The 14522-nt window shown below is 37.3% G+C and overlaps 1 protein-coding gene across 1 annotated transcript; it reads right to left on the reverse strand.

Annotated features, from left to right (window-relative positions):
- Positions 1 to 4546: 4546 nt before the first annotated feature.
- Positions 4547 to 13885, reverse strand: LOC135207316 (hornerin-like). Its single transcript, XM_064239002.1, has 2 exons — positions 13704 to 13885; positions 4547 to 7350 (listed from the first exon to the last, which is right to left on the reverse strand). Exon 2 carries the CDS (start codon positions 7345 to 7347, stop codon positions 5185 to 5187), a length of 2163 nt encoding a protein of 720 aa, XP_064095072.1. The 5' UTR covers positions 7348 to 7350; positions 13704 to 13885; the 3' UTR covers positions 4547 to 5184.
- Between the last annotated feature and the right edge of the window lie 637 nt (positions 13886 to 14522).

A 14522-nucleotide genomic window follows, 5' to 3' on the forward strand; every position in this document is an offset into this window, starting at 1 on the left:
ATTTATTTTTCCCTGTCTTGCCAACCACAGATACTCATCATCATAAGAATTGATTACAAATTCTTTGATTGCATATGAAGCGACCTAGGTTGAATCAGGTAACAGTTCAACTTTTTCATTTTCTTTCTTTTCAAAAAGATATAACATGAACATGCATCTTAAATGACAAATAAACCATTCCAAAATACAATCTGGTTTTGAATAACACTATGATACGAAGTGTAAAGTGTACTCATTTTATTTAATGTGTGCATAATATTAAAGGGCAATGGGGAATGAACTCAATGATGAGACTTGTTGTCGTCCAGCCAAGGGTCAGGCTTTCACAGAAGTGGCCTCCACACAAGTATGCCGAATGAGGGTAACTAGGTACAAGCTTCAAGACAGTGCAACACCCATAAGATTAGGACTCGTCCCCTCAACCTCTCTTATGATATTGACGTCGTTTTGGGATGTGGGTCTTGACCCCCTCTGATATTACTATCGTTTTTCTTACTGTAACGATATACTATTAGTCATAGTAATAAATTGCAGTTCAGTCAACTTTATGAGTACAGTTTCTTTCTAGCATTAAAATGTGTTTTTACATGGACCCTTCAGAATAGGACTGTACTACTTCAAATTTTAGAGGGGATAGGTTTTATCTTAATATGAAAAGTGAATACATTTACATGAAAATTCAAAGGATGTTTTATTTAAAACATTATGAATCCCACCTTTCTGATCAAGTGCTACAATATCAGAGCTTCAATATGCTTGTTACTGAAAATGCTTTCGTCAATGAATATTTCCCTCATGAAGATTACCAGTTTTTGTATTTTTCTGTCAGCAATTACTTCGCCTATCTAATACAGTACGTCTGTCAACAGTATGCAAACGATCAAATCGGTGTCCATCATATGTATAAGTTTGAGTTCGTTTTGAGATGGAACTAGCTAAAATTCAGGACAGTGGTTGATCCAGATATTCCGTAGGATTAGTGTTACCGTTGATTTCGAACGGATATAATATTAATTCAGCTACATTACATTGCTTCTCAATTTACAAAAAATTTAGGGTACAGCTGTATCATTTGTAAAAAAGATTAATATACTTATTAGTTGATGCCCATTACTGTTATCTGACACAGCTGTAGCAGAGACATTGTTAGCTATTACAATCAATACTTTGGCTGAACTGTGATTGAACACTGGAGTTGCCAAAAATGGGGCAAGATACCTAATGATGGGAAGTCTGTTCCGAACTCATTTTCTTCAGCAGGCAAATATGAACCTGACAACCATCGCTGATACAGTCAAGACGTGTTTATCTAATTCATGCCCACAATTATGGCCATAACGCTCATAGCACCTACTGCTGCATAGTAAATAACCATTTATGTTTGACATAGAATTGTGTGGTAATGACTAAGCTCATCAAACTAGTGCGCAAACTTCTGTCATTCAAAAATGTACTTCACATATAAAAAGGAAATCCTACTTGAAACATGGCTTTGGAAGTCATGAAACTTTATTTTAAGGACTTGAGTATTTCAGTACAACAATCTACATTTTAGTTAAGTAAAACGTATTGCAAGAAAGGGCTAATCTCGATTTGACAACTACAAATATATATAAAAGTCACAAAGTAGTACATTTGTGAAGCCATTCGAATAAAGTAAGATATAAAAAAATGGAACAACACATTGAGTAACAAATTATTTCATGAGCAATAGAGGTTGGTTATAAAAAATAAAAAAAAATAAAAAACTTTTAAAGACCCCAAATGATAAAGCTAGAACCTTGGGTCTAGTGGAGACACACAATAGAAAAGGTTAAAGAAATCCCCCCAAAAAAGACGCATCAGCAAGAGAGGGCAAATGTGATGTATTTTGAGATCTAACGGAAAGAATGGAGTAAAGCGGGACATGGTTAAAAAAAGAAACGTATTCGATGATAATCCAAATATGAACTTTTGCTATATAAGTGGCCTGGCTGCTATAAGTCTTGAAAACAGCAGCGTGGGAGTCGAAAGGGCTGCCTAAATGTACGCTGAAAGGTGTTGGCACACTTGACTATTTTCTGGCGTCTTTTTCGTATCTGGTCGCCAGACTTCCCATAAAGTGGTCAATATATGGGACAAACTGTTCTTTCCCATAAAATAATGCACATCGCTGTTATTTAATCCAGTTATTATGTATGACCAAATAAAGAAATAATTCCTTCCTTTTAACTGTTGCATGCATACTGACATCTGGCGCACACTTCTTTCCCATCGTATCCCTACAATATGGGGTTGATTGCCAGATGTACTTTCTCCACTGCCTTCTGTCAAAGGTATCTTCCTCCACCAAACCTCTTCTCTCCATATCATTTGAAGTGGCAGGTGGTCCTCTCATCAACATAGGAATGAGGGCATCATTGTATCTGGTATTTAAAATGATAGACAACATTAGTACTTCTTCAAATTATCTGGACGGCTGGATTGTTCTTGATCATTCTTATATAACTAGGGCTATGTTCTTTATGATTTCCTTGCAGCAGAATGTTTCATCTGCAGTATTGACAATGCTTCATGCCCTGTTAGAATAGTGTTATCAATTGCTTTTTTAGTTGTCTTTGGTTTATTGCTTATCTGTATCGTTGTCAGTCTGATTTACCTCTCAGTTGCGAATAGAATATGGGTTGGCCTATTGACCTCTTCCGTGGTATGTTTCCAGGTTGAGCAGTGGAAGAGTGCCTTCCTGACACAGGTGTCTATGATGTTCTTTTTAATGATTTCTTGACATTTGTTCTGCCCATTCAGTGATAGGCACTTGTTAGAAAACTTGGTGCAGACCATTGTAAAGTGTCCTCTGGAAGCTTGAGTCCCTGCATGTTGAGGGAGAACAGGGTCCCCTTAGGGTAGGGGTGTCAAACACAAATCCTTTCGAGGGCCAATTATGCACTTAGTTATGGTCTCAAGGGCCATCAAAGATTTTGTAATTACCTATTCCTTATTCCATATGACTCATTTAAAAGAGCCTTATTACCAGCAATTATGATATGAAATAAAGTAATAAATTATTGTCATATGAATGAAAGGTAAAACTTATTATGTTTCGTTTTAACAGTTTAGTAACTTTAGTTAAATTTTCCTCAGTTCTAACAGTTATAGTAGCTCGAGTTGAAAAATCTCTTGGAACCTTGCGGGCCACTTAAGACTATCCCGTGGGCCATGAGTTTGACACCTCTGTCTTAGCGGTTCTGTCACAAGTAGATCAGAGGACAGGTCTAGGTTTGAAGCCTCCCAAACACTGGCTTCTTTGTTGTTGGTTGGACTTTGGGGACAATTAGGAGCCAGTGGTGGTAGTTTGATGTCTTACAACCTGACCATAGAGGAGCAGTCTCATCTGACCTTAGATCATTTGTTTTTGGCTCAACAAAGAGCTAGTACTTTTCTTTTCTTCCAATACTATTCTTCATAGCTTTCCTCCATCTTGTTATCCAGCCTCGTTGACTGCTGCCTCAAAGTTCTGTTGGTGGATCTTTCCCCTTTTGCACCTTTCAAGCCTTTTACCCTGTTTAGTTTATGTGTCTTTATTTTACTGGCCAATCTCTCATAAGTCTTTATTTTTACTGTTTGTAATTGAGAAGATATAACATTACTGGGTCGGAGTTCAGTCTTGAAGCCGATAATTTTGGACCTAAGAGACATCAGTATGCTCGTCATGTTAATATACTGAGAACGGACTTTTAGAACTTTCCCATGGTTTCAATGATACGTCAATTTCTGGGGAAAAGATCTTGGTATTCTATCTGGTTTGCCTACTAAGATTATTAGAGTAGTGATGAATGTATTCTTGTAAATCGCTTATTCCCTTTGAACAGATCTGGCCTGCACTTGAGCCTCCTGTATCAGTTTGGTGCTATCCCCTCAGGGCAGGGCAGAAATTGGACTCTTGGATCACCTCTCAATGTTGTCATTGGTGAAGGAATGAACTCAATAGATAGTTTGTGGTATCTTTTTCAGATTTTCTTCCCTTTTTTCTGTTATCGATAATTGCAACATTTCTCTTGCTGACAATCAGTGGACAAAAAAAATATAGAGGGGTTGTAATAATTTCTGAGAATGAGATTCAAGGGAAGCAAATTATGGGTTTTGCAGTACATAAGCATAAGAGTGGTAGAATTGTTGGAATTGAGAAATAGTATTAAGATACATGCGAAAGCTTATGTAAGAATATGGATACTGTCTGCTGATGTTAAGTAGGTGTGTTCAGAATGTGAGAAGGTACAGTACACTGGTAATGAAGAACATAAAGCTCTGGAGTTCTTTGAATGTAAAGACACAGGAAGGGCTGTTTCACTGATGTTGTTTTGAAAACGTGCCAGAGAAAAGGGAGCCAACCTTCAGAGGGGTCCACTTGGTGTCATTCGCTGATGGACCTGTTGAAACCTGTATCCAAAGGTTTGCTACTATTAACTTTAGTATTTTTTCTATAGAACCGATTTTTGCCTAAAATTTCTTATTATTTCATGTGCAAATGTGCTTGTTTAGGGCTTGAAGGAAAATGACTGCGTCCTTTCTCTCTAATGACTAGTAGTTTTATTCAGGTAACAAGACAACTTATTTTACATGCTACATTTCTTAAAATACAATAAGTTTTATCTTTCTGTCTATCCATAATATTTTTGTGCATAGAAAGAGAGATTTGCATTTATAGATATTGTCTTGAAAAGGACTACCTGCATGATACATAATATCTTGTTCCAGTTATTAATATAAAATGTTTTCGTTCATAGTAGCTTGTCTTGCTGTATCACAAAAAATTAACTGACTGTACCTAAGCATAGGTGCCATGCGACAGCACCTTAAATAAAAAAAGGAGATGATGAAGATACATGATGAGTGTATCACTGTTATCAATCAAGTCAGTGTCCTTTAGGACTTGAAATGTCACAAGTATAATTTTAATCTTTTTAGTGATACTTAAAAAAAACAACGTATATCTTATCACTAATGTCATCGGACCAGCCGAATTTCACACACTGTCAAATCTCAGCATAAGACTAGAACAACAATATCTTTTCCATTTAAAAGTGATACAATTTCACAGTATACTCAGTGAAATTAAAGAAAATGGGCAAAAAAGCATAGTATACTAATGTTAGAATATACTTCTTGGTATGACATATGTCTGGGATCTGTTTTCTCTCATTCTGCTTAGCGTTTGGCTCTGTTTTTTTTGTCACGAAATCCTCTGGATACATCACTAAATAAATCATCAAAAGGCTGGAGTCCTCTAGGTTTCAGGAACATTGGATATTCAGAAGAGAAGTGGAAATGTTCCCAGTTGGTGCCATTACTAATTTCTTTCGATTCCAGCCTTGATAAAACTGTCGGGGATGATTCTAAACGTCCAGTCTCATGCCTTGTGCCAGACGAGAAATCATGAGAACTTTGGTCAGTGGCTCCATGTGTACCTTCTCTTGAATAACTGGAAGTTCCACCCTCTGGTAATGTGACATCATCATGCGGATTGTAAGTATTGTATGGGTCATCTAGATGTTCATATTGATTGTTTGAAGATGTTGGACCTCCATAACCGGAAGTTGGCGCTTCATACGTTGTGGCAGGTGCTTCATATGAAGGCACTGGTGCTTCATATGAGGGCACTGGTGCTTCATATGTAGGAGCAGGTGCTTCATATGTAGGAGCTTGTGCTTCATAAGAATGAACTGGGGCTGAATATGTCGGTGCTGGTGGTGAATAGGAAGGCTCTGGTGCTACATAAGATGGTGCAGGTGCTGGAGAAGGATATGTGGGCGTAGGTGGTGAATAAGATGGTTCAGGTTCTTGATATAAAGCAGCTGGTTTAGGGTCTGAATAAGCTAACGCTGCATAAGATGGTGTTGGTGCTGAATAACTTGGAGAAGCAGTGTCATAAGATGATGGTGCGTGGTAAGATATTTCTGATGAATAACTTGATTCAGGTGTCTTATATTCTGATCCATAGCTACTGCTAATTTCATGTCCATATCCACCAGCCCCGTGGTTGTTTCCATGTCCTCCACTTCCATGATCATTATCATATCCTTTGCCTCCTTGATCATCTTTATACCCTGGCCCATGATCTTTTCCATAACCACTGCCTCCATGATCGTGTCCGTATCCACCGCCTCCGTGACCATGTCCTTCATATCCACCTCCTCCATGACTGGACCCGTACCCCCCACCTCCATGATCATGTCCATATCCAACACTTCCTCCACCACCAAATCCACCGAAGTGTGCTGTAGGTTTATCATCGTAATGATCGTTGTACTTGGCTTTTTGGGACTCCTTCACCGGATCATCACCATACTTAACCTTTTTGCTAAATTTAGCTTTACCCTCAGGTAAAAAGTCATATGGGCCATACGCTGGCCCCTTGTAATCTGTTGGCTTATATTTAGGTCCTTTTCCATATCCTGATGAATGGCCATATCCTGATGAGATTTCATGCCCTGAAGAATGGTCATAGCCCGAAGAATGTCCATGATCTGAAGAATGTCCATATCCTGATGAGTGACCATGACCACCATGTTCTCTTGCATATATCCCACTGTTTCCATACGCAGTAGAAATGGGAACTTTTACATTTGGAATTTGATGGGGCGTTTTGACCTCACGTGCTTCAACTTGCCTTGTAGAAGGATTGTTTGAGACATGTAAATTATTGTTGACCAGTTTCACATTTCGCTTTGGTAGAGCTCGTTTTATTTCAACAATCTTTGAGGGTGAAACCAGAGGCTGAAAAGTGGGATCAGTTGGTGCTGTACTCGTTAGTTCTTGCTTGTGTACAGTTGCACTTCCTTCTTCCTCTGTCAGATCTGGTACTGGGTTTAGACTTCCTGTTTCATTCATGTTAAAATGAATACGTACCTCTTTTGATTCTGAATCTGAATCTGAAACTTTACGGGGATTTATTTCTTTACCCATTGATATTTGAGAACCCCAGATTAGCTGTTTGATGTTTGTTAAGTCATGTGAACTACCATCTCTTTGTAGTAAATCCTCAGACTCCGCAGCTCTACGAGAACGGAAGTGGGCAATTCCATTCTTAGTTTCACAGTTAAAGTGAACTTTCCTCTTTTGAGACGAAAACAGTTCCTCTTTTCGAGTTTTACTCATGGCTGTTATACAATCCATAACTAAAGACAAGTTGTCAGTTGTATAGAAATGGATGCCCTCCTCCGTCACATTTTGAAAAGTAGATTCATCCGTTAGTTGTTGCTCACCACCAGCATCCCATGTCTCTCTCTCATCAGCTAATGGATGGACGATTCTTGGAAGTGCAGCAATGGTTAGCATCACCGATGCTATGCAACGTTGTAGCCGTACCATCTTCTGTAAGATAAAAGAAAACTGATAAATAAAAGACTGGTGGCATTTGTTAGAATGGAAAATATAACCTTAAATCATTAAGTACTACAAGAATGTGAAAATTCTGATAAACTGCAATATCTTTTTAAGAGTTTTTAGGTCTGAACAGTATAGTAGGTACGGTATCATGAAAAGCGGAATGATATAGTTACGAAGTTACATGCATTTTCCACCAGAGGTATTCACGTATTTCTGATGTTTTGTCTGTGAAGAGATCCAGCATATTAGCAACTATAATGACACTTAAAGAAAATTTCAACCAGGTTACGTTACGTCATTTTTGTTCTGTAAATAAGTTTGACTCAAACGCGATTCCAATTTGTGGATAAAAGGAAAACGGTTATAGGTAATTCATGTGGTCAGCTGGAGAGCAATATATTCTTAGAACCAGAAAGACAAAACATTTTCCGAGCACTGATATGCAGGCAAACGATGAAAACAGTTGACTGAATCTCGAGTTGTTAACACATTGAGGGAATGCAATTAACACAATACAACATCTTTATCAAATAGTCTTGCAAATCTACATGCATGACGTTACTAACAAAAGACCATTCGTTTCTTTATAAGACAGGATACAAAAATGGGTTAATATCTACAGTAACTGAAGAATTATGTTTACCAAACTATGTGGTCCCACCTAGGCCACGGAAAAATATATTCTGTTCTCCTGTTTATTTTGTAGTTAAGATTGGTAAAAATATTGTAATTCATAATGAAAGAAATTTTATAAACTAAAGGGATTCGGCAAGTACTTTACATTCATTACTTAATTCATTCTAAGCCCCCATTAGTATCAGAGATCCTAAAATACTAATCTGTCTGAACACCTGATAGTTAGTCGCTTTAGTTTTGCTCAGCAGCTGCCCCACAAATTGGTCATTCCTAATTAGTACAATAAAATTATTCTTCTCAGAGGCTGCATGGTGCTGTCCTGTGAGTTGTCATATTGATAAAAGCCCAGCACTGAAATGTTATTGCTCTATTAGAAGGTTAAGTTTGTCTGTTTGTTTGTTTGTTTGTATGGTGTTTTTACGTTGCATGGAACCAGTGGTATTCAGCAACGGGACCAACGGCTTTACGTGACTTCCGAACCACGTCGAGAGTGAACTTCTATCACCAGAAATACACATCTCTTACTCATCAGTGGAATGCCCGAGAATCGATAGAATGTTAAGTTAACATACTGATAAGTATAGTGTAGGTCTATGAAGAATGAGCTTTCTATTTCAGACAGGTTAAGCAGTTCGTGTTTGATTTACTTTCCCGTATCCTCGTTTGCCTGTGATATCGAGACGCCAGTTTCACACACAAATGAACCAATTAGTTGCAAAGAAGTAACTGACTGAAGCGTAATAGAAAAGAATAATCTCTCGTCTTTTCTTTTTGGGGGAGAAGTATTTTTCGTCGGTACGTCTGTTCGTGTTCTGCCTGACACAGAAGTGTGTGACGATGACATGCCACTGTACATAAATGCTTAAGGCCATTTCCTGACTGGACAAAATATAGCAATGCCTAATTCGAAATTGATTTAGGTGGAAGTCAAGATACATTTTCGAAACGAGTACTTTCATCAATTTATTATCATATTTTGGTCAGATTTTAGACTTTTGTCCTCGTGCTTCGCCTGATTCTTCCTGTTATATATATATATATATATATATATATAATAATTATATATATATTTACATATATAATATATATAGATATATATATATATATATATATATATATATATATATATATATGTGTGTGTGTGTGTGTGTGTCACATGGATCCGTTACAGCCTCTTTTTAGCGTACCACTGTATTCGGTTATCTTTTTATCGTTTAGATTGTGAAATAAAATCACGTAACGGTAACTTTTGAAGTAGAAAAAGTCTTTGCTATTCGCGTAGATTTTGAAGGTCGTCAATTGCATTTATTTTTGTACACATCTGTATTTGTTTCTTTCCTTTTCTTGTACGTGTTCCATCGTTTTAAGTCTCTCATCTTATTAGTCGTTGTTCTCGCACTGAAAGAGTTATTTATGGAGGTTTTTTTATGATGTAGCATTATAGGTCATGCCTTTTACGTGTAATTATGTATTTCGCTTGAAACTCGATACATGTTGCTTTCTCTCTTTAAATACAAATGAGTTCTTATAACAGTAGATGCATTTTATTTGCTAATTGCGGGTAAACCATTCCTGACGTCAATCAAATCTCAGAGAAAAATATTGTTTGCAAACGAAAGGAGAGCAAAGCTGTCTTCACCGACTTTAATTTATGCGCAAAATCATGATTCAAACTTCGTGACAAATAAAAGCTTCAGCCACTTTCCTGTCTGCTGATGTTGCGGTATTTTAGCTCTTAAATCTCAAAGTAAATCTTGTAATGTAAGCCGAGACATGTTAGTTTCAATATAACTTTTTCCTGAACAAAAACCCAACTTTCCAGAGGACGTTTCAGTAATTACTTTCCACTTTTACCCTTCTGCTAACTGATCAGAACGTTGGCTTCATTCGAAAGGAGAGGAAATGTGGTAATTTGAATTGAAAAGTTAATTATTATTGTATACATCTTCAGCACCCAATTCATAACAGGCCACAATTGCAAGGAAAGAAAATTCATTATTGCGTTGCAATTTATCTCTCAGTGGCCATTGAGGAGTGAGAGATGTGTATTTCTGGTGATAGAAATTCACTCTCGACGTGGTTCGGAAGTCACGTAAAGCCGATGGTCCCGTTGCTTGAATAACCACTGGTTCCATGCAACGTAAAAACACCATACAAACAAACAAACAAACAAACATTAGCTATGAATATAATTGTGAACACTATCATTATCACTGGCGTTATGGTTATTTTTACTGATGTTGATGTTGTGACAAAGAATGAGAAAAGCTTAGGTAATCCTGGAAGCATCCAAGTCTCATATTATTTATATAATAATAATAAATAACGCGAGAGAGTCAACTCGTTCCCGTTCGGCGTCTCCGCATTGAACTTTCACTCGAGTAGTCAGCGAAGATTTCTTGTGATAGGGGGTTAAGAATACCACCACCGTAGGTCCTGCGAGCAAGGGCATGCGGTCATAAAAACCCCCTTTGCCAAACAATAAACCATGCCAGATGATGCCTTTGATAGAAGGTAGTGGAGGCCTTTGATAGAAGGCAGTGGAGGAGAAGGCGCATCAGGCAACCGACCCCTTAATGTAGGGATAACGGTGAGAAAGAAGAAGAAGAGGCAGCGAAAGTTGTGTGGACAGGCAGCAGCAGCAGGCATCGCCGCCAGAGTTTAATCGTCCAGTTAACTGCAGGGAAACATCTCGAGGAGTCCACCCATCTGCAAATTACCTGTCATGAGTCAGATTTTCTTTTTAGGAAGAGAATGTGTTTATTTCCAGGGACGCATAAACGTATACCCCTTGAGAAAATTATTTCTAAAAGTTTTAGAAAGGCTGTTGTCAGTCATAGAAGTTGATATTTTGACTGGAACTTATTGACATTTCTGCAAAAATTGACTTTATGCAATGTGTAACAGCATTAGATTCATAAAAATTGGTTCATATGCGACATGTAACAGCATTATATTGTTCTTTAAGACTGATCCATATCCAACGCGTAACAACATTATGTTCATAAAAATTGGTCCATATGCAGCGTGTAACACATTATATTCATAAAAATTGGTCCATATGCAACTTGTAACAGCATTATACTGTTCTTAAAAATTGGTCCATGTACAACGTGTAACAGCGTTATATTCTTACAAATTTGTCCATATGCGACGTGTAACAGCATTATATTCCATATTGGTCCATACTAATATGATTATGTGGACATGTATTATTTTCAAATAATGATTAACTGCAGATCCGTATATCGTATACGTACATGTAGTCAGTTATTCCTAAATTGTAGTGTTTTTTTAATGTCTGACAAAATATTATTCTGAAGATTATTTTTTACATTCATTTTTTCATCTAGATGTCTAACAGTCTCCACTTTCCTGGTGACTGGTTAATAAGGTGTCATCAACAATATTCTATACTGTGGTATCACTTTTATTTCTAACCTTTCTCTGGATCCTGGTGTGGCATATAAAGAATGCTTCATAAATTTATTTTTTATTTTCTACCACAACTGATTAACGATATGATGTGATATAAGTATGAATATTTTGATGTATTAAAACCCGGACACTTTTAAAGGGGAAACTTCACATCAGCCATTGTGTAATCAGAACTTTTTCTTATTAATGTATATTCATCTTTTCTCTACCAACTCTCGCACTCTTACCTCATTTTAACGGCGAGTCACTGGGTGCAAGAGAGCTCCAACTTTCTTAGCCGGAAGCCTAGCACTTCACAGCACTGGCAGCAAAGGTTAGAGATTTTTTCAGTCACTTGTATCTTTTTTTCGGGTCTTCCTACTGCCAAGTTTTCAGTTTTATTATTTTAGGTCATTAACGGTTCATTTAAATTCCGTGAACGAAACATCATGTGAAATAATTACCACACGTACGTTATATTTATCTCTGGTTGTGGAGGAATATCATATCGTCTCGCTTGAAGGAACATTATTCACTGATGAAGAATATGTCCGCAATAAGATGAACATTCGTCTTATAGAATGTATTGCGCCATTTGCATGGAGCACTTTTTTGAATAGGTATTCGATCACTGCAACAGATTGGGCATAATTACAGTATAATCTACCAAAACACGAACTTTACTGTAATTATTACAGCTGCTCTGTGGCCTCAGGCACCGTTGGTAATCAGGTATCACCAGTGGTAATCATTAATTAGTGGAAGTTAATAGTGCATACTATAGCTTGCAGTCAATAAGCAGATAGTCACTGGCGTTAGGTAATATAGAAATTTTTTAAACACTGATATAGAAGGCAGTTATGAAAGAGAGAACAGAACCTGCTGATGTCTACTGACAGAATCCAGAAATGGTTAACGATACTTGCAGTAATACTTATTACAATGCTTTTGTCTAGGCAAACCATTTATCACAGTTCTCGTTGCTTAGGCTTGCCAGGCATTGTCTGCCCAATAGTCCCTGCATTAGAAAAATACGGACAAGAACCGTTATACTGTACATACGAGACTCGTTAAGTCCACGAGTCAAGTTGACAACATTCCGTATGATTATCGGAAGCTCCTATAGTTTCTCAAGCAAAACCACTTTTAATAACCGTCTCCAAGTCACGTCTGAAGGCGAGAACCACCTCACCGCGAGATCCATGATGACATCCTTAGCCTTCACGGAAGGTTAGTTTTTGCCGTCATGCAATGGACCCCCCAAGACTCTGGGCAAAATAACTGAAGAGAAGGAAATAGGAAAAAAGGAAACATTCACCTCAATAATTTTTCCATGAGGATTTCTGTGACAAAATGAACCACAAATGAAAGAAAATTATGACCTGGTCAAACGGTAATGTCTATAGCACTTCTCTATTTCACAGAATTGTTATGTATTATTTTTTATTTAATGTGAATAGACTTATATCGGTGCAATATCTGTATATAGTGTATTAGAAAATGAGGACATAGGAACTGAGGATTCTAAGAAATGTTAAAAAATTTGACCAATTCATCATTTTCTTTTAGTTTTACCTGAGTAGATCACTGAAGTCTTCATATGGTATACTGTCTGTACGACTGTGCGTGTATGTGCGTATTTGTGCGCGAGCGCGAGCTCTCTTGATAGCTGAATGGTCAAGTCGACCGCGTAATCACTTTATGTAAACCAAAGACTTAGGTTCGAATTCTTGCCAGGGCAGATGCAGTTGATAATTACAAATCCCTAAATTCTTGCCAGAGCAGATGCTGTTAGTAATTACAAATCCCTAGTGTGTAATCAGTTTGAAGTTAGGGAATTCGGTTTTTCTAAATAATTGGATAAGTATGAAATATTGTTGTGTATATATATATATATATATATTATATATAATGTGTATGTGTACACGCAGATATTACATATATATTTATATATATGCATAGTATATATATATAAACATATTTAGTGCGCGTGCGGTATAAACTAGGTATGTGTGTGTGTGTATACTCTGGCATTAGATTTTAAACACAATGGGTCACAGTTTCACAACTTTCCGATGTATGAAAACTAAAACAAATTGTCACCTGTCAGCACTGAGCATAATGAAATACACTTCAGATTATGATAATCACCTCAGACTTCTTTCCTTGCATAAAAAAAACTCATTCCTTGCCGCTGTGGTTGCAATGTAATTAGAACTGGTCATAGAACATCTCCCTGAAAAGAGCAGTCTATAGAAATGCAGTGAAAAAGAGAAGTGTATAACCTGAGCGGGTGTTTTAGAAGACTCGAACGAACCTCGGAGGGGGAGCAGAAGTTTCCTGCAGGGACTCCAGCCGCTCCGGCAACAGTGAGCCAAGTGCTGTTGGGAATTTGCGAGCGCCTTCACTCCACCTCTTTGTATCTCCGATGTCGTTGAAAGAGAAAGTCGAGAGTAGCCAACGGCTTCCGTTAACGGTTAAGACTGACAACGCGATGCTTCCTTGCTTTTATTAAGTGGTGTTTGTCTGTGGCTGGAGCACTTTCGCTTTCTGATATCTCGCGCTACACAAATACCGTAATTGGTATTTTTAGGAAGTCTATTGGAAGAGTGAATTGCTGTTTAATACCTCCATTTCCCTCCCCATTATGTCGCTGTAGTCTTCTGTGCAGTTATTTTCTGTTCAGCATATGGTCACAGTAATGGGGGCTGCTCCAGATGAAATGAAAAAAACACCCACTCGCGTATATAATATATATATATATATATATATATATATATATATATATATATATATATATATATATATAAGATAAGTGACCACAATGGAGAAGGGTGTGGGGCTCGAATCCTATTCTAAGATGATATGATGAAAACGATTATTGTAAATAAATACTCGGCAGTATAACTACTTCATTACTCTTTACAAATATGCCCGTGTGTGTGTGTGTGTTCGTATCATTTGTGATGTATGCATTTTGTTGATCTCTCCGATCTGTTATTATTCATCAACTAAACTCAACATTAAGAAATTAGACATAAATGTATTAATAATCCAGTTAATCGACATTTACTTGAAGTGGCTTCTAACCTGCTTGACTTAAT

The sequence above is a fragment of the Macrobrachium nipponense genome, chromosome 32 (assembly GCF_015104395.2).
Source record: "Macrobrachium nipponense isolate FS-2020 chromosome 32, ASM1510439v2, whole genome shotgun sequence".
Lineage (NCBI taxonomy): Eukaryota > Metazoa > Arthropoda > Malacostraca > Decapoda > Palaemonidae > Macrobrachium > Macrobrachium nipponense.

Coding starts and splice junctions, on each gene's coding strand:
- LOC135207316 (XM_064239002.1), bottom strand. CDS start 7,347: ATGGTACGGCTACAACGTTGCATAGCATCGGTGATGCTAACCATTGCT.